General features: G+C 37.8%; 1 protein-coding gene across 3 annotated transcripts in view; it reads right to left on the reverse strand.

The window, feature by feature from the left end:
- STAG1 (STAG1 cohesin complex component) overlaps positions 1 to 24,349 on the reverse strand; it is a 415,374-nt gene that overhangs the window by 136,275 nt on the left and 254,750 nt on the right. For all 3 annotated transcript variants that reach the window (XM_012451163.2, XM_064378722.1, XM_012451164.2), the window contains 4 exons: positions 20,878 to 21,001; positions 17,515 to 17,613; positions 16,014 to 16,093; positions 11,322 to 11,429 (listed from right to left, as the gene is read on the reverse strand). In XM_012451163.2, coding sequence (XP_012306586.1) covers positions 11,322 to 11,429; positions 16,014 to 16,093; positions 17,515 to 17,613; positions 20,878 to 21,001 — 411 coding nt within the window. The remainder of the gene's footprint in view (positions 1 to 11,321; positions 11,430 to 16,013; positions 16,094 to 17,514; positions 17,614 to 20,877; positions 21,002 to 24,349) is intronic.

Consider the following 24,349-nt stretch of genomic DNA (forward strand, 5'->3'; position numbering starts at 1 on the left):
CTCTACAGATTATTTAAGATGTTTTTAAGTCACCATATTAAATGCTGGAAGAATGATAAAAGAGATCATTAATCAAGTCATCAAACTGTAAATTTCTCCAGGACAGGGGCCTAAAATACATTTATGGAGTAAACTTATGTTTGCATAAGAATTGGTCTAATTTTCACAAAGAAACAAAAAACAATGGAGGCTCATCCTTCTGAAATTCTGTGGAAGATATTCTAATAAAATTTTGTTTTGGTGTTGTGGTATCAGAAGATGGTGGAACAGAAGATTGCCCAGCATCACTCCCCACACAAAAATACAACCAGAAACTATTCAAATATAGGAATACCAACCTGAATATGCTAAAACTCTGAAGAGAAGCGGCGAAACCCTCTGGGCCCACAGAATCAAGAAACTATGATTAGTAAGAGAAACAGTCATTTCACACTGTGCCAACTGCCTCTTCCCTACAAGCCGCCAAAACACCACTCAAAGAGAATTTCCCTATACCCATTATTGCTGAGATAAGAGGAAACTGGAAGTGGAAAATTGCTCTCCTTGCTAGGCTGGGAATCGTCATAAGAAGCCCACTCCAGTTCCATCACATGGAAACCACTGGGAGTGCTAGGAGGCCTGAACCACCTGGGGTAAACTGGGGAGAAAGAATAGAGTGCTGATAACAGCGACTGGCACACAGATCTTGGTGGCCACTGAGCACTTTGTTGGCAATGCCACATTGAAGGGAGTGGCTAGTGCAAAAGCACTAGGAGGGGCACAATCCAAGGTAAGGATCAAATCCCTAGCTGGATTTTCCAGAAATCCCAGGTGACTGTATAAAATCTTTCCTTGGCCTAAAAACAACTAAAAGGCCAGAATTAAGTTGCAGTACTCTCTTAAATATTCCCCCGGCTGGGAAATAATGTAAGGACAGCAATATAGTTCCAGAACAGTGTTTAAGCTCCAGTACTAAGAGTCTTCACCAGACTAAGAAAGAACAGAAGGGCAGTGACTTGATTCCGGAACACTGTTTAAATTCCAGAATTCACTATAAGTCCTTGCCAGACCAAGAAAAAACCAAGAAGCCAGTGTTCAAATTCTGATACTAAGAAGTAAAGGTCTAATACTGCCAAAGAAAACCTGCAAAAAGTGGATGAGGTAGCTATCTCCTCAAATACACATGCATCAACTTAAGTCCAGAAAGTATTACACTACCAAACAAAATCAGTAAAGCTCCAGCAATAGATCCAGAAGAACTCAAGATTTATGAAATGTCTGACAGGTAATTCAGGGTAATCCTCTTAAAGAATTTTAAGAAATCACATACACGCAAAAAATCCAAATAGAAAACTAAATGAAATCTGGAAAACAAAATGAGAAATATGATGAATAAACAGAAACATTCTTTTTTATTTTTTTGAGACAGAGTCTTGCTCTGTTGCCCAGGCTGGAGTGCAGTGGTGTGATCTTGACTCACTGAAACCTCTGCCTCCTAAGTTCAAGGGATTCTTCTGCCTCGGCACGTGCCACCCCACCCAGCTAATTTTTGTATTTTTAGTAGAGATGGGGTTTCACCATGTTGGCCAGGCTGGTCTGGAACTCCTCAAGGAATCCACCCTCAATCTGCCCTCAAGCAATCCACCCACCTCAATCTTCCAAAGTGCTGAGATTACGGGCGTGAGCCACCACACTCGGCCTATAGAGACAATTTTAAAAAATCAAATAGGAGGCCGGGCCCGGTGGCTCATACCTGTAATCCTAGCCTTTTGGAAGGCCGAGGTGGGTGGATCACGAAGTCAGGAGATCCAGACTATCCTGGCTAACATGGTGAAACCCCATCCCTGCTAAAAACATAAAAAACTACCTGGGCGTGGTGGCATATGCCTGTAATCTCAGCTACTCAGGAGGCTGAGGGAGGAGAATCACTTGAACCTGGGAGGCGGAGGTTGCAGTGAGCTGGGATTGCACCACTGCACTCCAGTCTAGGCAACAGAGAAACTCCATCTCAAAAAAATAAATAAAAATCAAATAGGAATCGTAGAAATAAAGAATCAAATAACTGAAGTGAAAAACTCACTAGAAAGTGTAAGGTCTCCATATGCAAGCCTGGAGCCTAAAAGTCTGAAGTCCTGCTTGCCTTGGCTGATGTCTCCCACCCCCTGCCTGCATTCGCCATTATCCCTGATCGGTTCCCTGGACAAGTCCCTCACCCAACCCTGCCATCTTAACTGTTTTAATGATAATATAAATACCTCTCTCACAACCCTGCCACTGTAACTGAACTTGTGGTCATATATATTCCTTGCCCCTTACCCCCACCACTGTAACTGATCTTAATCTGCAACACCCTTGCCCCCCAAAAAAATACCCAAACCTATAGAACTAACTTCTATTCCACTGCCCTTTGCTAATGCACTTTTCAGCCTTAGCCCAACTGCACCCAGGTGAATAAACAGCCATGTTGCTCACACAAAGCCTGTTTGGAAGGTCTCTTCAAAGCGTGCATTTTTCAACAGAAAGTTTCAACAGCAATATTGACCAAAGAGAGGAAAGATTTAGTGAGCCTGAAGGCAGAACATACGAAATTACCTAATCAGAGAAGAGAAAAGAAAAAAAGAATTGAAAAAGCCTATGAGAATTATTGGACATGTTCAAGCAAACTAAACTCTGCAAAATTGGCATTCTCAAAGGAGATGAGAGAGAAAAGAGGCCTAGAAAGGGTCTTTTTAATATAAAAAAGGGCCTTTTTAATATTAAAAGAGTAAGGGCTGAAAATTCCCCAAATCTGGAGAAAGAAAACAGCATCCAGGAATAGGAAGCTCAGATGTCATCAAACAAATTCAACCCAAAGAGGAATTTCCCAAGACACATAATAATCAAATTAGCAAAAATCAAAGACAAAGGAGATATATTCAAAGCATCAAAAGAAAAGGATCACAACGTATTCAATGGAGCGCCAATATGGCTTTCAGTAGATTTATCAGTAGAAACCTTAAAGGCCAAGATAGACTGGGATGCTACATTCAAAGTTCTGAAGAAAGAAAACTGCTATCCAAGAATACCGTACCTAGCAATATCCTTCAAACACTTTCCCAGGCAAATAGAAGCTGAGGGAATTCATCAACACCAGACCTGCCTTATAAGAAATGCCAAAAGTTCTTCAATTTGAAAGAAATGAATGCTAAGTATAACAAGAAAACTTCAAGGTATAAAACTCATTGGTAAAAGTAAGAAAACTGAAAGAAATTCAGAGTACTCTAATACTATAAATGTGGTAAGTAAATGACTTTTATCAAGTATGAAGACTACAAGACAAAACTATTAAAAATAATAACAACTGGGGGCCGGGCGTGGTGGCTCACGCCTATAATCCCAGCACTTTGGGAGGCCAAGGTGGGTGGAATATGAGGTCAAGAGATCGAGATCATCCTGGTCAACATGGTGAAACCCTGTCTCTACTAAAAATACAAAAATTAGCTGGGCATGGTGGTACATGACTGTAGTCCCAGCTACCCGGTAGGCTGAGGAAGGAGAATTGCTTGAACCTAGAAGGTGGAAGTTGTGGTGAGCCAAGATCATGCCATTGCACTCCAGCCTGGGTAATAAGAGTGAAATTCTGTCTCAAAAAAATAAAAAATAAAAAAATAACAACTGGGGACAAGTATGATGACTCACAACTGTAATCTCAGTACTCTGGGAGGCCGAGATGGGTGGATCGACTGAGCTTAAGAGTTCGAGACCAGCTGAGCAACATGGTAAAACCCTGTCTCTACAAAAAAATAAAAAATAAACAAAAAAAAACCCCAAAAACAAACAACTGAAACAACTGCTAAGAGATAAGCAAAAATTTTAAATATAAACAGAAACATCAAAAAGCCCAAACATGAGAGGCAATTGGTGTTAAAGTGTAGTTTATTTATGACCTTTTGCAATCAAGGTTAAGTCATTATGAGTTTAAAATAACCTGTATTATTTTCCTGTGTGTTTTTTTTTTTTTTTTTTTTTTTTGAGACTCTGCCTCACTCTGCCTTCTAGGCTGGAGTGCAGTGGTGCAATCTCAGCTCACTGCAACCTCTACCTCCTGAGTTCAAGCAATTCTCCTGCCTTAGCCACCCAAGTAGTTGGAATATACAGGCTCCTGCCATCACGCCTGGCTAATTTTTGTATTTTTAGCAGAGACAGGCTTTCACCATGTTGACCAGACTGGTCTTGAACTCCTGACCTCAAGTGATGCGCCCGCCTTGGATTCCCAATGTGCTGCAATTACAGGTGTGAGCCACCATGCCCTACATAAAATAATCTATTTTAACCACAAGATAGTTTTTGCAAGCCTTACGGTAATCACAAAGCAATGTCTATAATAAATACACCAGAAATAAGGAGCACAAAATCAAAACTTATTACTAGATAACCAAAAGGAGGACAGTGAGACAGATTAAAAAAATCAGTGGGATCTACAAAACAACTAGAAAATAAGCAAAATGGCAATAGTAAACACGTACCCATCAATAATAATACTGAAGGTAAATGGATTAAATTATCAAATTGAAAGACATATAAAGTGGCTGAATGGACTAAAAAAAATGACCAAACTAGTAGGAGTGGCTGTATTTGTTAGCAAATAAAATAGACTTTAAGTAACAAATGATTTAAAAAAGGCAAAGAATACAATTTTAAAATCATAAAAGGGTCAATATTAAGAGGATATAACAATTGTAAATACCTTTATACTCAATATTGAACCTCCCAAATATATTAAAAAATTAATAGACAAAAAGGGAGAGAGTAACAGCAATACAATAATAATAGGGGACTTCAGTCCAAATTTCAGCAATGGGAAGATCATCCAGACAGAAAATGAATCAATGTTTCCAAAGAAACACTAGACTTAAATTGCATTCTAAACCAAATGGATCTAACAGACATTTACAGAACATTCCGTCCAACAGCTGCAAAATACTAATTTTTCTAGTAAGAAATGAAACGTTCTCCAGGACAGGCTATAAGGCTACAAAAGAAGTCAACAGATTTCAACATACTGAATGCATACTGAGTAATTTTTTTAACCATAATGGAAAAAAACTAAAAGTCAATTACAGAAGGAAGAGAAACTGTAGAAGTTCATGTAATTTAGACAACATGCTCCTGAACAACAAATGGGTCAATGAAGAAACTTTAGAATTTTGTGAGAGAAAAAAAAATAGAAACACAACATACTAAAACCTATGAAGTATGGCCAAAGCAGTTCTAAAGTAAAGTTTATAAAAACAAATATCTGTATCAAAAAAGTAGCAAGACTTCAAACAGACAATAATGAAACACATCAAGGAACCAGAAGAGAGAGGGAAAAAAAAAAAACAAAAAAAAACCTTGGGAGGCCAAGGCAGGCAGATCATTTGAGGTCAGGAGTTCGAGACCAGACTGACCAACATGGTGAAATCCTGCCTCTACTAAAAATAGAAAAATTAGCCAGGCATGGTGGCACATATCTGTAATCCCAGCTACTGGGGAGGCTGAGGCAAGAGAATCGCTTGAACCAGGAAGTCGGAGGTTGCAGTGAGCCGAGATCGCGCCACTGCACACTCCAGCCTGGGCAACAGAGTGAAACTCTGTCTCAAAAAACAAAAACCAAACTCAAACTGAGCAGAAGAAAAGGAATAATAAAGATCAGAGGGGATAAATAAATGAAATTAAGACTAAATATGAAAGACCAATGAAACTACAATTGGTTTTTTAAAAAAATAAATAAAATGGATAAATCTTTAGCTAAACTAAAAAAAAAAAAAGAAAGAATACCTAAATAAAATCAGAGACAGAAAAAGAGACATTACAATAGTTACAACAGAAATACAAAGGATCACTAAAAACTATTATAAACGTCTACCTACCAACAAAACGTAAAACCTAAAAGAAATGAAAAAATTCTCGGAAATATACAACCTATCACAAATGAACCATAAAGAAACAGAAAACCGGCCATGTTCAGTGGCTCACACCTGTAATCCTAGCACTTTGGGAGGCCATGGCAGGTGGATCACCTGATGTCAGGAGTTCGAGACCAGCCTGGCCAACATGGTGAAACCCTGTCTCTACTAAAAATACAAAACTCAGCAGAGTGTGGTGGCGGGTGCCTGTAGACCCAGCTACTTGGGAGGTTAAGGCAGGAGAATTGCTTGAAACCGGGAGGCATAGGTTACATTGAGCTGAGACCATGCCATTGCACTCCAGCTGGGGCAACAAGAGCAAAACTCCATCTCAAAAAACAAAAAAATAAGATAAAAAACCTGAAGAGACCAATAACAATATTGAAGCAGTAATAAGAAGATGTCCACAAACAAACAAACAAACAAAAAGCCCAGGACCTGCTGGCTTCAGTGCAGAATTCTACCAAGCATTTAAAGAAGAACTAACACCAATTCTACTAAATTATTCCAGAAAATTGAAGATCACGGCATACCTCCAAGCTCATTCTACAATGCTAGCATCACTCCATGCCAAAACCAAACAAAGAGAAAATAACATCAAAAGAACCCACTATTAAATAATATCCCTAGAGAGCATGAATGAAAAAATTCTAAACAATAACCAGCATATCCAATTTGACAGCTTATCAAAAAGATAATACACCATAATCAAGCAAGATTTATATAAGGGACACAAAGTTTAACCATATTAATTACCAGTAAATGTGATACATCACATAAACAGAATGAAAGAGAAAACTCATATGGCCCTCTCAATACACAGAGAAAAAGCATGTGCAAAAACTCAACATCCTTCATGATAAAAACACTTAACAAACTAGCAAAGATGGAACACATCTCAAAATAATAAAGTCCATATATGACAAACGAACAACTACAATCATATTAAATGGGGAAAAGTTTAAAGCCTTTCCTGTAAGAACTCAAGACCAGGAAGACAACTTTTACCACTTTTATACAACATAGTACTGAAAATCCTAGTCAAAGCAATTAGGCAACAAAAAGAAATAAAAGGCACAGAAATTCTGCACAATAGAATATAAAATCAACACAAAAATCAGTAGCATTTTTATACAGCAAAAGTGAACAATCTGAAAAAGAAATCAAGAAAGCAATCCCATTTCCAATAGCTACAAAAAAAGAAAAACAAAAACAAAAAAACACCAAACCCTAGGAATAAATTTAACCAAAGACCTCTACAAACTATAAAACACAGATGAAAAACCTGAAAGAGAATATTAAAAAAAAAAAGATACCTCATGCTCTTGAATTGGAAGAATAAAGACTGTTTAAAATGTCCATACTACCCAAAATTACATTCAGATTCTGTGCAATCCCTCTATCAAGGCATTTTTTATAGCAATAGAAAAAAAATTTCTAAAATTCATATGGCCCCACAAATTACCCATAATAACCAAAGCAACCCTGAGCAAAACCTGGAGGCCTCACACTACCTGACTTCAGAATATACTACAAAGCCTTATTACCCTAAACAACATAATATTGGCATAGGCTGGGCGCGGTGGCTCAAGCCTGTAATCCCAGCACTTTGGGAGGCCGAGGCGGGTGGATCACGAGGTCAAGAGATCGAGACCATCCTGGTCAACATGGTGAAACCCCGTCTCTACTAATACAAAAAAAAAAATTTAGCTGGGCATGATGGCGCGTGCCTGTAATCCCAGCTACTCAGGAGGCTGAGGCAGGAGAATTGCCTGAACCCAGGAGGCGGAAGTTGCGGTGAGCCGAGATCACGCCATTGCACTCCAGCCTGGGTAACAAGAGCGAAACTCCGTATCAAAAAAAAAAAAAAAAAAAAAACTGGCATAAAAACAGACACATATACCAGTGCAACAGAAGAGACACAGAAATAAATTCACACAGTTACAGCTAACTCATTTTTGGCAGAGGCACCAAGAACATACTGTGGGGAAAGGATAGATTCTTCAATAAACAGTAGTGAATTAGCTGGGTGTAGTGGCACACACCTGTAATCCCAGCTACTTGAGAGGCTGAGGCCGGAGAATCACTTGAACCCGGGAAAGAGATGGCAGTGAGCCAAGATCACGCCACTGCACTCCAGCCTGGGCGACAGAGTGAGACTCTGTCTCCGAAAAAAAGGGACGAAGGAAGGGACGAAGGGACGGAGGGAGAGAGGCAGGGACGGAGGGATTGAGGGAGGGAGGGAGGAAGGAAGGAAGGAAAGAAAAAACAAAAACAAATACTGAGGATTCTTAAGGACATTTTTCCGGGTAGAGTTTTTGGCTAAGACCTCAACAGCATGAGCAACAAAAGGAAAAACAGACAAATGAGATTCTATCAAGCTAAAAAGTTTCTGTAGAACAAAGAGATCAATAAAGAGACAACCTGCAGAATGGGTGAAAACACTGGCCAACTACTGATCTGACAAGGGATTAGTAACCACAATATATAAGGAACTCAAATAATTCCTTAGCAAAAACAAAAACAATCCAAATAACAAACGGGTAAATTATTGGAATAGGCATTTCTCAAAGGACGACACATCAGTGGCCAACGGGTATATGAAAAAGTGCTCTCATCATTAATTACAAAGAAAATGTAAATAAGAAATCCCAATGAGATACCATCTTACCTCATTTTAAATAGCTATTATCAAAAAGAAAAAAAAAACATGCTGGCAAGAACGAAGACAAAGGGGAATGCTAGTACACTGTTGGTGGGAATGTAAATTAGTAGAGCCACTGTGGAAAACAGTATGGAGGTTCCTTAAAAAACTAAAAACAGATCTACCATATGATCAAGCAACTCTGCTGCTAAGTATATATCTACAATGAAAAAAATCAGCATATCAAAGAGATAGCTGCACTGCCATGTTTACTACAGCACTATTCACAGTAGTGAGACATGGAATCAACCTAAGTGTCCATCAATGTATGAATGGATAAACAAATGTGGTATATATAAACAACGGAGTATTATTTAGCCATAAAAAGAAGAAAATCCTGTCATTTGCATTGACATAGATGGAACTAGATGAAATTAGGTTAAGTGAAATAAGCCAAGCACAGAAGGACAAATATCTCATGTTCTCACTTATATGAGGGAGCAAAAAAGGTTGATCTGGAGGCAGAGTAGAACGATTGCTACCAGAGGGTGTAATAAAGAGAAGCTGGTTAATGGGTGCAAAAATACAGTTAAAGTTTTGCTGTTCAATAGCACAGTAGGGTGACTATAATTAACAATAATTTATGGAATATTTCAAAATAGCTATTAACAGAAGATTTGAAAAGTTCCCAACACAAAGAAATAATACGTTTGAGGTGATAAATATCCTACTTACCTAATTTGACCATTACACATTAGATACATGTATCAAAATATCACATGTGCCCTATAAATAGGTATATTTATGAATTTTTAAAATTATAAAAAAATTACCCAATATTTCAAACATAGAAAAATATAATACAGATATAAAACAAGTATATTCTAGGACTTTTTCTAACTCAAGAGCTACCAGTTTATGGCTTCCATTATACAAAGAACCAATCTCATTAGTTTATTTTATCTCTGAAACTACAGAAGCAACAAACTCTAAAGCACAAAGTTCTTTAACAAGTAGAGAATAGAGACTAATTAGAATATAGTAATCCTGAAAAAAAGACTACAGTACATCCTTGATATCTGTGCCAGACAACATCCCAAGATAAATACGGAATCAGCATTATTCTGCTAGCCATAGATATCAGAGTCACTAGGAAACTCAATATTATTTTAAGTCATGCCTGAACACCTTGACTCTCTTCCTCCTTTCATTCATTGCCAGCATACACTTAGTAAGTAGCTAGTTTCTTTCTTAAAAAAGATTTTTTACATACAAATAACTTTTCTCACTTTGAGAGGTACAACTGAGTAGAGAACAATTTGTTACTCTAGCACTGAAGTGCAGATACTGTATAGAGGGCCAGGCCTGCTCATTATCAAAGTTAGTCATTGACACACAGCAACTGCCTAGTCCATAATTTATATTTATCTTTCAGCATAATAAGAAATTGGCATACATAATAAACTTTTATATTCACCTCTGAATATTACTGGAAGCTAGTAATTTAAATCCATAAACAACAAAACACAAAACAAAGCAAAAGATACATACAAATAACCAAGAATATGCTTATATTTTAAAAATGAATTAATCAGCTGGGTACAGTGGCTCATGCCTGTAATCCCAACACTTTGGGAGACTGAGGTAAGAGGATTGCTTGAGGCCAGGATTTCAAGACCAGCCTGGGGAAGATATTAAGACCACATCTCTAAGGGGGGGAAAAATATATATATATATATATATTTTTTTTCTTTATTTTTCTTATATTTCATTCTTTAAAACATATATATATATATGTTTTAAAGAATGAATCTACTAATTATAGAACATAAAACATATGTAGTAAATCACAATAAAAAATATACTTCCTAAGTGTTTATATGCATATTCTCTCACTAGCTTTATTTATGCCTTAACAAAAAATAAATAAGGTTTAAAAAAATCAAACTGCAACTATATATATAACTTTCAGAATTAGTATGAATTACTGATTAAAATAATCCTCATCATGGCTAAGCACAGTGACTCACACCTGTAATCCCAGCACTTTGGGAGGCTGAGGTGGGTGGATCACCTGAGGTTGTGAGTTCCAGACCAGCCTGACCAACATGGAGAAAACCTGTCTCTAACAAAAATATAAAATTAGCTGGGCATGATGGTGTATGAATGTAATCCCAGCTACTTGAGAGGCTGAAGCAGGACAATCCCCTGAATCTGGAGGCAGAGGGTGCAGTGAGCTGAGATTGAGCCATTGCATTCCAGCCTGGGCAACAAGAGCAAAACCTAGTCTCCATCTATCCATCCATCCATTCATCCATCCATCCACCCTCATCACAATGGAGAGAATGAAAAAAAATTAAAATTTGGTAGGCATTTTGAAGGTGATACTGCTTCATATTTAGAATACAAACGTTGAGAAAATAAGATCAGACCTCCAAATTTTAAAGAAAAAAATAGAACTAGTGTGATGAATTATCAATTACTTGAGGAGCTTTTACAGATTTCATGCACTCCTCCAATCTCTACTCACATCTAGCTGAGAATCATCCTGTCAGATTTCAGAAAAAAAGAGGACATCACAAGGGACAGCATCCTCAAGTGTGTGATTCATAATGTATACATAGGCTGTAAGGCTGTTACAGTCCCCCCCAGAGTAGAGATGGACATGTTTAGCACTGTGTTCAGTCACTATTACTCTCTTTTACAAACTCTAAAACAACAACAAAACAACATATAAAAGTGGAACCTATTTTCAAAGATAATTAGCTCACTTTTTGTGAAGAAATTCTCCAGCTGCCACAGCTACAGGGCGATGTGCCGAGTACACCAAGTGGTAAACATTTTCACAGTCTTCATTGGAAAGAGCTTCTTCACTTCCACTAAAAAATACAGAAAGTAACATCTGATCCAAAGCAAATGTTTATTTTCTGTTCTACTTTTATTTAAATTTTGTAAAGTTCATCATAAAATTCAAGGTTTTTGTCTCATCTTTTATCTTACTTTGAAAGTAATATTCCCTCATTGAGTATAAAAGACAATAATAATATAAAATTCAGAAAATATAGATGAAACAAGAAGAAAATAAAATGCCTAAAATTCAGAAAATATAGATGAAACAAGAAGAAAATAAAATGCCCACAATTCTTCTGGAGCTTATTTTTATTTTTTTGAGACAGGGTCTCACTCTGTCGCCCAGGCTGGTGTACAACAGCGCCATCTCAGCTCACTGCAACCTGTACTTCCTGGGTTCAAGCAATTCTCCTGCTTTAGCCATCCAAGTAGCTGGGATTACAGATGCCTGCTATCACATCCAACTAATTTTTCGTATTTTTAGTACAGACGGGGTTTCGCCATGTTGGTTAGCCTGCTCTCGAACTCCCAACCTCTGGTGGTCCACCTGCATCATCCTCCCAAAGTGCTGGGATTATAGGTGTGAGCCACCATGCCTGGCCTTCTTCTATAGCTTAAAATCTGAGGGCTGGGCAAGGTGGCTCATACCTGTAATCTCAGCACTTTGGGTGGCTAAGGAGGGCGGATCACCTGAGGTAAAAGTTCGAGACCAGGCTGGCTAACATGGCAAAACCCCATCTCTACTAAAAATACAAAAATCAGTCAGGCGTGGTGATGCAAACCTGTAGTCTCAGCTACTTGGGAGGCAGAGGCAGGAGAATTGGTTGAACCTGGGAGGCAGAGGTTGCAGTGAGTCGAGATCGTGCCACTGCACTCTAGCCTGGGCAACTGAGCCAGACTCTGTCTCAAAACAAAAACAAAACAAAACAAAAAAAACCTAATACATCTAGGTAGAACAAAAACATACAACCAAATAACCTATAATTAAACTGGAAACCACAAAGATAATCAAAGGTTTCATAGACATTTGTTTATTATTAAATGTGTATTAAAATACTACATGTCTAAATTTTTAGAACATAGTTAAAGGAGTAAAGGTATATTTATTACATTAGATACAGTTATCAGAAAACAAAAAACAAATAAGCAATAAGAAACTGGTTCTTTACAAATAGTAAGATGGACAAACCTGATGTGACTTATGAAGAATAAGACAATATGAATAAAATAGAGGATGAGAAGAATTAAGAAAGGATATGAGTTTTGGGAAGTAATAAGATCACGAACTATAAAGTAAATATAAAACTGCGATATCACATATTTTTAAAAGTTTGTAAGAAAGTCAACATTAACACAAAAGAATTAAAATTTAATTAATTATTATGTTTTTTTTCTTTGAGATAGAGTCACGCTCTTTTTGCAGAGGCTGAAGTACAGTGGCACTATCTTGGTTCACTGCAACCTCTTCATCTCCTGTCTTCAAGCGATTCTCCTGCCTCACCCTCCCAAGTAGCTGGGATTACAGGCATGAGCCACCGTGCTTCAGCTAATAAAATTTAATTGAGATTGTTAATCATGGAAGAAATAGAAATGATACAGATCTCTCACACAAAAGAAACTGAAAACTGGCTGGGCGGAGTGGCTCGCACCTGTAATCCCCAAACTTTAGGAGGCTGAGACAGACAGATGACTTGAGGTCAGGGGTTCGAGACCAGCCTGGCCAACATGGTAAAACCCCGTCTCTACTAAAAATACAAAAATTAGCCAGGTGTGGTGGCACGTTCCTGTAACCTCAGCTACTGGAAGGCTGAGGCATGAGAATCACTTGAATCTAGGAGGTAGAGGTTGCAGTGAGCTGAGATCGTGCCACTGCACTCTAGCCTGGGTGACATAATGAGACTCCGTATCCAAAAACAACAACAACAAAAAGAAACTGAAAACTGATATAGCTTTAACAAGAGAATTCTCTCAGTTTCAAGAAAGAACTAATCTCTGTCATGGGACACTTCTTTCAGAAGAGAAAAAAAAGGCAAGAAACCATTGAAAGTATTTTACAGCTAGGCTCAGTGGCTCGTGCCTGTAATCCCAGCACTTTGGGAGGCTGAGGTGGGCAAGTCACTTCAGGTCAGGAGTTCAAGATCAGCCTGGCCAACGTGGCAAAACTCCATCTATAATAAAATTTAAAAAATTAGCCAGGCGTGGTGGTGGGAGCCTGTAATCTCAGCTACTGGCAGTGCAGGGGGCAGGAGAGATACGAGAATCACTTGAACCTGGGAGGTGGAGGTTGCAGTGAACTGAGATCATGCCACTGCACCTCCAGCCTGGGTAACAAAGTAAGACTCTGTCTTCAAAAAAAAAAAAAATTTTTTTTTACAAAGAAAATACAAGAATACAACCTTGATTTTGAAGTTGGAAAAGAACAAGAAAAAAATTACATCAAATTTACTCATGAAAACAAAGGTAAAATCCTAAGTAAGATATTAAATATAATACTGCATTTAAATAAAACAAAATATGTAATGTTAAAAAAAATTTATTCTAGCAATGCAACAGCATTTACCATTAGACAAATCTATTAATTTAACTTAGGCACATTAATGAAAGAAAAACCCTAGAAAACTCAGAATGCAAAAGAACTTTTATCATATTAAAACCTATGACAGAAACAAAGAACTTTAAATTACTTCCTATGAAAAGAACAGGAATAGCTATCAGTGACACTGTTACAGTGCAGAAGGTCCTGTCTATGCAGTTATACAAGAGAATGAAACAAAAGTTACAGGTTATAAAAGGGAGAGACAGGTTAGGCATATGCCTGTAATCCTAGCACTTTGGGAGGCCCAGGGGGATGGATCACTTGAGGTCAGGGGTTCGAGACCAATCTGGCCAACATGGTAAAACCTCATCTCTTCTAAAAACATAAAAATTATCAGGGCATGGTGGTATGCACCTCCCAGCTACTCAGGAGGCTGAGGCAGGAGAATCACTTGAACTAGGAGGTGGAGGTTGCAGTAAGCTGAGATCATGCCACTGCACTCTAGCCTGGGCAACAGAGGGAGGCTCTGTCTCAAAAAAAAAAGGAAAAGGAAGAGATAAATATGAAATTGTTTCCAGGTTCTATAATAACCTACATAGCAAAACCAACAAAATCAAACTACGAGAATGTATTCTAGAACTCAGAATAAGAGTTCAAATAGGGTCTACATATTATACAAACATAAAAATTAATTCTCTTCCTCAGCAACAGCCCAGCAATAAATACTAATAATCTAACAAAAACAGCATAAAGTATTTCAGAATTAACCTACTAAATAATGCACAACCTCTATGAAAAAAATTGAACCCTGTAAGACCTAATGATATTTAGAAAAAGAAATCCAGCTGGGCATGGTGGTACGTCTCCAGTCCCAGCTACTTGTGAGGCTAAGAAAGAAGGATCACCTCAGTTCAGGAGTTAGCAGTTTTAATGTACCATGATCTCTGCAGGAATTTGATGTGGAAAAGAAAAAAAAAAAATGTGCCATGATCACATCTGTTAATACAATTCAGTATAGTAAGAATCCTTCTCATTAAAAAAGAAGAGAATTCCAGCATTTTCATGCATAGGTGATAAAACAAGGCAAAGAACTTTCTCCTAAATTTATCATAAAAGTCAATGGAGTTCTAATAATCAAGATTCCAACCAAAGTTTTTGAGGACTTCACAAGTATATTTTAAAAATTCTTATCAAACAAAAACAGCCACAAGAAGGTAAGTAGATTTTAAAAAGACAAAGAGGAGAATATCACCCCATATTTATAACATATATTATAAAGCCACAATAATAAAGAGCATGGTATTAGAGTCGAAATGTAAAAGGATTTCAAACAACAGTAGATCCCTGCATAGATATTTAGTTTGTGATAGATGTACCATCAAAAAGTAGGGAGAGGAGGATTTCTTATGACTTTGCTAGAATATACATTCTCTTACATAGATTCTTTCTAGTTTTTAGTCAATCCCATACGAATACAGCTATAACATTACTATTTTTAAACTCTATCATATTAGTGAGACAATTTAATTGCCTTATTTTTTTCTTCCTCTTCTGTATTATTCCAAAAAAAGCCTATGTGGGAAACTACCCCTTTGAGGGTTCTTCCTGTTGCAGGCTCCTTTCTCTTTGAGTTATTTATTTATTTATGAGACAAGATTCTGCTATGTCACCTAGGCTGGAATGCAGTGGTTCCATTATGGTTCATTGCAGCTTTGACCTCCTGGGCTCAAGTGATCCTCCCACCTTGGCCTCCCAAAATGCTGGGATTATAGGCAGAAGCAAACACACTGAGCCTGCTTTGTTTTCAATAGAAAGGTAAGTTACTTCACTGATATTTTCTCTAGGCTGCATAAAATAATTTTTATGTGTAAGAAGTAAACAATATTTAAAATAAAAAGCAAAAATAGAAAAAAACATAAAACACTTTGTTTTAAATCTAACCTTAAAATGTAAAAGTAGGACCTAAAATGATAAATATATATATATGGGTTATATATAGATAGGACATTAAAAATCCTGGGGAAAAAGCATTAAAATACCAACAGATAAAGTTAAAATATTAAGGGATATTACTTACTGAAGTATCAGAGTAACCAGTCGAATAGCTTCCACAGCAACATCATATTCTTTATCAAGTGTCATTGACACAATGCGATCCTGAAAAAAAAAAAAAAAAAGGGGGGGGGCTGTAAAATAAACCAACTGGCCAGGCACGGTGGCTCATGCCTGTAATCCCAGCACTTTGGGAGGGCAAGGCAGGTGGATCACGAGGTCAGGAGTTCGAGACCAGCCTGACCAACATGGTGAAACTCTGTCTCTACTAAAAATACAAAAATTAGCCGGACGTGGTGGTGCACACCTGTAATCCTAGCTACTCAGGAGGCTGAGGCAGGAGAATCGCTTGAACCCAGAGGTAGAAACTGCAATGAGTTGAGATCGCACCATGCACTCCAGCCTGGGTGACAGAGAGAGACTCCGACTCAAAAAAAAAAAAAAAAAAATCTAACCAACTATGAACAGAAAATAAGCTGGGACAGACCTAATATAATGTATTCTGGGATATATAGGCAATACTAGTGACGACTTTAATAAAAAGCTTTACTCTTGAAACTGCATTATTGTAGTCCTACTCACACAAAGGGGATGTTAGTATAAATGTTTGTAATTTAAAATCTTTCTCAACAATGGCTATTCCCTAAAACCTGTGTCAGGTAACCCTTAACTTACAAAATTAGTATCTTTATAAAAAGCTGTAAAGAGGCTAATGCCCTTTTTGGCCTTAGCCCACCTGCACCCAGGCGAAAAAAAAAAAGCTGTAAAGAAAATTTCAAGTGTTGAGCCTTCTTCCAAAGGCAATAAATAAGAACTCACAGTAACATCTTTTGTAAAGAGGAGATTCACTCATCTATTTCATATGGGTTTACTTAAAGAACATGTAAGTAAAAGCAGGAGTCCCCAACCCTGGTCTGTAGCCTGTTAGGAACTGGGCCACACAGCAGCAAGTGAGTGGTGGGTGAGCAAGTGAGCCAGTGGAGTTTTATCTGTATTTACAGATGTTCTCCATTACTCCCATTACCGCGTGAGTGCCATCTCTTGTCAAATCAGCAGTGTCATTAGATTCTCAATAGGAACAATAGGAACATGAACTCTACTGTGAACTGTGCATGCAAGGGATCTACATTGTGTGTTCCTTATGAGAATCCAATGCCTGATGATCTGTTACTATGTCCCATGTCCCATCTAGGGATGATGAAAGATAGTAATAGATCAGCTGCAGGAAAACAAGTTCAGGGCTGCAATGATTCTATATTATGGTGAGTTGTATAACTGTTTTACAATGTAATAAAAAAAATAAAGTGCCTGATAAATGCAATGCATCCTGAAACGATTCCCCTGATCCCCACCACAGTCCATGGAAAAACTGTCTTCAATGAAACTGGTCCCCGGTGCCAAAAAGGTTGGGAACTGCTGTAGTAAAGAATATGAACTAAACACTTGTATTATAATGTAATTTGCTAAACTAGCTATAAATAGCATTTGTAAATACAAAAATTAAGCTTATCATTCTTGATGCTTACCTTGAAACGGTTAGTGAATAGCTCCAACTTGGGGAATAATTCTCTATTGGTATATAGACTCTGTAGAGCTTTCAAACACTTCAGCCTGACTTCCCCTTGCTTCAGAAACACAAATAAAAAATAAGAGACGCAGTCAACTCCATACTACAATTTTCAAGTCTATATAAAGACTAAAATAAAATTTAACCATTCAACTTACTACATATTGTAATTCAATATGGGATGTGACTGAGCAATTGTACAATCTGTGTTGCCCTTATATGTTAAAAAAAATGCACCAAAAACACCTTAGTTACATGAAACTTATGCCTATTTCAAATATTTATCAACTCTGACTCAATATGCAGTATATCTCACATCATCCAGAGACAGATAGAGAGAATTTTAAACCTATGATTAGTTTCTATCCCCTAAAAGAGCTATGTGTTGTAACAGTAGAAGTCCAAGTTCTGGAATCAGACACAACTAAATTTTAGTTCCAATTCTATATAATTTATTAGCTACATGTAAGCTGTTAAGTATATTATTAATCACCCCGATACTCAGGTTTCTCATTTATAAAATTATTATAGGGATTAAGTATAGAGATACGCTGGTAAAAGTTTTAACAACCAGCTCTGAGGAATATCGTTCTATTTGTAGATTCATTTAATGTAAATAGTGCCTTCATGGCCAATATTAAGCTACCAATAAGATGTTAATGAACTCATTTATAAAGAGAGATGCATAATCACTCTTTTGCAAGCTGATTCAAGCCTGCACTAGCATACCATGAGATGTGCTATGAGATGATGTGATACTTGTTGGTAAGTCATTAGCACACAAGAGAAAGCTAAAGTACCTGTGGCAGATGCTGCTGATGCCCTACCCAGATCCCCTTTACTGGGCTAATTCTTCAGCATCTGCTTGTGTTAACTGCTAATGGTTCAATATTTGTATCTTTCTCTGGAGAATGGACAACGGTTAACTAGAACCACCTAGCACAAAGATCCCTAAGAGGTTATGATCCATCTTTCCTCTCCCATCCACTCCCCTTCTCTCCCGCAGGTTGAGGCCAATAGCCAGTAAAGAAAGACATAAGGGTAAAACAGCACAGCCTCTTTGCTTCTGGACAGGACACCCTCTAAGGTACAATTCACTCTCCAAAGCTCCCTGTGATCAGGCTGAGATTAGACTTCTCCTGAAACCACATTTTTATTAGTCTCTTTCCTCCTTTGTCATACTTTCCTCATTTTTTCATAGATTACTTTTTCTTTTTGAGGCAGAGTCTCACTGTCTCCCAGGCTGGAGTGCAGTGATGCAGATCTCAGCTGACTGCAAACTCTGCTTCCCAGGTTCAAGTGATTCTTCTGTCTCAGCCTCCTGAGTAGCTGAGATTACAGGTGCCTGCCACCACACCCAGCTCATTTTTTTATTTTTAGTAGAGACAGGATTTTATCATGTTAGCCAGGCTGGTCCCGAACTCCTGACCTCATGTGATCCTCCTGTCTCGGCCTCCCAAAGTGCTGGAATTACAGGTGTGAGTCATTGCGCCCAGCCAATACATTACTCTTGAGAGTACAAACTTCAAAATACCACCAGCACAAAAATCCCTGACTCAGGCTTGGCATCTGGGGAATGTGACCTATAATAGCTGGAACCAAGAGCACTCCAGGGAATGAGACTTCAGCAATGGGATTTTGGAATTGGATTACTGAAGGCTAAATTGCTATGAGGTAAGACTCAATGGTGGTAGATGAAGTACTGATAGTTCCTAATGTAGGATAACAGCTTGTTAGGATTTTCACTTTTAGTTGAAAGGGGATGTGCATTAACTTGCACAACATTTCTACACTGGAGGAAGCAGGGTGAAAAGTAACTGTAAGGACTGTGAAATTGAATGCTACTGCTAAGTGCTGCTGAAAGGCTAAAGAGAAAATGGCAGGGCCAGGCTGTTTCATCACCAGTTCAAACCAAGTGTTGCCTTTTTGATAAATTTATCTCCTTTAGAGAACTGATGATGCTAAAGACCAGGCCTAGCATTAAACTGTAAATGTGACAGAATTTAAGAACTCTGAATCCCAGGCAATTCTCTGATGTCAAAGTAAGAGTTATGATATGAAAAAAGTGAAGTATAAAGGATATCTGCATGGATGCAGTGAGAGTCTTGAACTCCCCATTTCCTCTGAATTTATAGGCCTCAAAATATGGCTCATGTACCCTTGTTAGAGGACAGTATGCATCCTCCTTACTCCAATCTCTGCTGAAAGACTTACAAGGAAGCCTCAAATAAGGCAAGTGACTAAAGGAAAATGCTAGTAGCCCTTGTCTTGATATACACAGACCTTCCTCCTGGCCATCAGATTAAGGACAAATCTCAGCACAGACCAAATGGAGAATTTGGCTCCCAGGAGCAATGGAGATGTGAAGATCCCAGATAAGATCCTGATCATCACATTCAAGCAGGGTGGGAGCATAATAATTGTAACAGGCAATCATTGAAGGGCAGTCCATAGGGATCTATGAAACTGGTTCACTGAATATGGTATTCCAGGAGGCAAGATAGGTGGAAAGCAAACAAAAGTATTATGTAACATATATAATGAAAAGATCAACAATGGATGAGCAAAAAACTGAGGACAGCTGTTCCACTGGAAAGTTACCATAGGAACTTAATAATTAAATTAGGTAGTATCCATAAAAATACTTCAGAAAACCGTAAAATAACTTGTAATGAAAATGAAAACTCCAGTTGCTTTTATGGTAATTGCTCTATTTTGGGGCTCTAATATACTCTAACGTTGTTTCTATTACAGTACCTAAATGCCACATCTGGCCAAATTCTAATAACTTATCACTCCTACCCATGGTTGTTCTAAGAATTACTTCTTCGGGATTCTATGTGAGATTCCTTTTAAAGTCAGAGACTTTTATAAGAGGTTAAAGGTAGAATTAGATTTTTAGAACAAATATTCTAAAATCCAACGAATCTCTTCAAGTCTGATAAAGGACTCTACTATGATATGGTCCTAAAAAATGTGAGAAAAAAAGCTTAACTTTTATATATTAAGAAAAAAATGTCCTTTGATTCTAAATTAGAAAAAGAATATAACTGAAAATATATTCTCTGAAAACTTTATATATATCAGGTGGTCAAACCTGGTTCAAGATAATATTGTAACTAAATAAGATAGGGTCTTCACCTGTGGGCAAATGCTTCGAGTTTCATCACAGTCATCAAGTAAACAGTTATTCAGCTACATCATATTAAAATTTCCACATGATTACAACTCCCGAAAAATCAACTATTGTCATTTTGATTCCTAGCATTTTAGGACTGAGACAAGCATAACTTCTATCAAAGCTTAGAACAGAGTAACTTACCCTGTCATGAAGAGTCCAGCCAACATATTTTAGGTAACTGTCATTTAGGAAGGCATCACTATACATTTTCATCCATACTCCAATTTCTTCAATACAAATGGCTCTAATCTCAGCAATAGCATCGCTAAAGAAAAAGAAAAAAAAAACAAAAGACAACTGCCAATCAATCTAACAAAGCTAGAATGTGTTCATACTCACTTTCCATAAGGAATAAATATTTCTAATGCTGTCTGTGTATGTTTACATTGTGAAAGGCCTCCAACTTAAGTATTTTCTGTTTTTCATGTTTTCTATAAAATAAACTCTACCAATAGCTTCTGTTTTTCATATGTTTTCTATAAAATAAACACTACCAATACCAAACTGAAAACAAAAAAACAAAAACCTCTATCAAACTATTTGGCCCAATTACCCTATTTTCGCTGGGCTAGGCAATGACATTTGGAGCTTTCTGAGAGCCTCATAACTATTACGGAGCCAAGAAACATGTTACAACTTTCTAAGGAAATCAGAGCAGCAACATCCAACTACGTTATTTTTTTTTGAAACAGAGTTTTGCTCTATCACCCAGGCTAGAATACAGTGGCATGATCTTGGCTCACTGCAACCTCCACCTCCTGGGTTCAAGCGATTCTCCTGCTTCAGCCTCCCGAGTAGCTGGGATTACAGGCACATGCCACCACACGCAGCTATTGTTTTATTGTATTTTTAGTATAGACGGCATTTCACCATGTTAGACAGGATGGTCTCAATCTCCTGATCTTGTGATCCGCCCGCCTTGGCCTCCCAAAGTGCTGGGATTACAGGTGTGAACCAACGGGCCCGGCTTTTCTTTCTTTTTTTTTTTTTTAAAAAAAACGGAGTCTCGCTCTGTCCCCCAGGCTGAGGTGCAGTGGCACGATCTTGGCACACTGCAACCTATATCTCCCAGGTCCAAGCAATTCTCCTACCTCAGCCTCCCAAGTAGCTGGGACTACAGGCGCGAGCCACCATGCCTGGCCAATTTTTCTATTTTTAGTAGAGGTGGGATTTGCTATATTGGCCAGGGTGGTCTCAAACTCCTGACTTCAAGTAATCTGCCCACCTTGGACTCCCAAAGTGCTGGGATTATAGACGTGAGCCACTGTGCCAGGCCAAAACTGTGAATCTTTATAACCTAGCACTCATGTAATGAATTAAAAGAAAAAGCCTACTTTATTTCAAGGCACAGGTTTTTCATCTTTAACAATTTATTTTTTAGGCTGAGACACAGGGAAGAATAATCCACTTCTAGTCACAAGGGTAACAATCTTGGTGACAATTCTGTGAAGTCATGGCAGAACCACCCCAAAAGTCGGGATTCTGGCTCACTGCCTAGATGGATTTCCACCTCACTATAAGTAAGATCCAATATAACCCTCCGGGGATGACTATCCTACTCTAAAATCTATGAATTAGGGTCGGGTGCGGTGGCTAATGCCTGTAATCCCAGTACTTTGGGAAGCCAAGGTAGGTGGATCATGAGGTCAGGAGTTCGACACCAGCCTGACCAACATGGTGAAACCCCCGTCTATGCAAAAAACACAAAAATTAGCCAGACGTGGTACCATGAGCCTGTTATCCAAGCTACTTGGGAGGCTGAGGCAGGAGAATTGCTTGAACCCGGGAGGCATAGGTTGGGGTGAGCTGAAATCACACCATTGCACTCCAGCCTGGGTAACAAAGCGAGACTCCATCTTGGAAAAAAAAAAACCAATCTGTGAATCATAAATATAATGTTAATACTTTTATCATCTTTCATCACCAGGTTATTAGGCTTAGCTTTAAGAATATTGAGTATAATATCATAAATCATAATTTTCTTTTGTAGATCAATCTTCAAGGTTTCTGATTTACCATACACAAATGTTAAGATTTTAAGTAATTTTTTATTATCCAATTTATACAAGGCATTAATCTATTATTTTAGCTAAAATTCTAATGATAATTAAGGCACTTCTCTTAGTTTCTCTTTGGTGACAAAATTCCTTGCTCTAGTAAGTCTCAGTTCTTTCTAGGCTCCTGTGATTGCTTAAGAATAAAAATGGAGGAAACATTCTCTTCCCAAGCCATACTGCCAATTACAACCTTTAGTTTTCCTACATTTTTTGATAGTATCATTTTCTCATATAAGAGGTTGTATAACATAGTGGCTAAAAGTACAGGCTCTGGAGGAAGACATCCTGAGTTCAAATTTTGGTTTTGCCATTTATTAGCTGTGTGACCTTGGGCAACTCCATCTTTCTTAGGTTTCCTCATCTCTAAAATAGTGGTAATAATACCACCTACCTTATAGTTACTTTGAGAATGAAATCACTTAATACAAGTAACATTTGTAAAAGTGAAAGACCTGGCACCCATTAATCCTTCCATTAAATGTTGACTACTACAATATTTCATTTCAGTTTCATCAATCTAGACATTTATAAACAATACAGTATAAAAAGTAGTTCGACTGGCCAGGCGTGATGGCTCATGCCTGCAATACCTGCACTTTGGGAGGCCAAGGCGGGTGGACTGCCTGAGGTCAGGAGTCCAAGAGGAGCCTGGCAAACATGGTGAAAGTCTGTCTCTACTAAAAATACAATTAGCTGGCCATGGTGGCAGGCGCCTGTAATCCCAACTACTCAGAAGGTTGAGGCAGCAGAATTGCCTGAACTTGGGAGATGGATGTTGCAGTGAGCTGAGATCGCACCACTGTACTACAGCCTGGGTGACAAGAGCGACACTTTGTCTCAAAAATAAAAAAGTAGCTCTACTATAAACTGTGAAGTTTTCCTAGACCTTTACAATACTGAACATGCATGGGACAAGAATATTTTTTTTTAGATAAAAAATTTCAGACATAAAACAGGTATAGAGAACAATATAATGAATAACTGCATATCTACTGCTCAGCTAAGAAGTATAATACAGTTAAAAATTCCCATATATCTCTTACTGATACATCTCCCTCCCCAGGAGTCCATCTCTGTTTAACATCATATGTATTTGTTTTATGTAGATATTATCCTGTAAGTATCCTTCTCCAACTTGCTTTATTCACAAATCATATATTGCAATTTATGCATACTGGTTTATACAGCTCTGATATATTAATTTTAACCAATGTCTACTGTTCCTTTCTATGAACATATTATATATTACATATTCTCTCACTAATAAAAATTTAAGTTGTTTCCAAGTTTTTGCTTTTACTAACAATGATTCTATGAATATTCTTGTATGTTTCTCCCTGTGCAGATATGAGGGAGTTTCCCTAGAGCACTATTTTTAAAATAGTGCATCAGGACCCATCAGCACATTATAAAATTGATTCAATGAGTGGCAACAAATACATTAAAAGAATAGGACAGAAAATATTAAAATGCTCCACAGGTAGTAAGTACTACATGTGGCAAGTAAGTATTCTTTCTTAAAACTACTGTGTACCTAATATAGGACATAGTCAACA

The sequence above is a fragment of the Aotus nancymaae genome, unplaced genomic scaffold (genome assembly GCF_030222135.1).
Source record: "Aotus nancymaae isolate 86718 unplaced genomic scaffold, 86718_ANA_hifiasm-v0.15.2.pri h1tg000019l, whole genome shotgun sequence".
In the NCBI taxonomy this organism is placed as follows: domain Eukaryota; kingdom Metazoa; phylum Chordata; class Mammalia; order Primates; family Aotidae; genus Aotus; species Aotus nancymaae.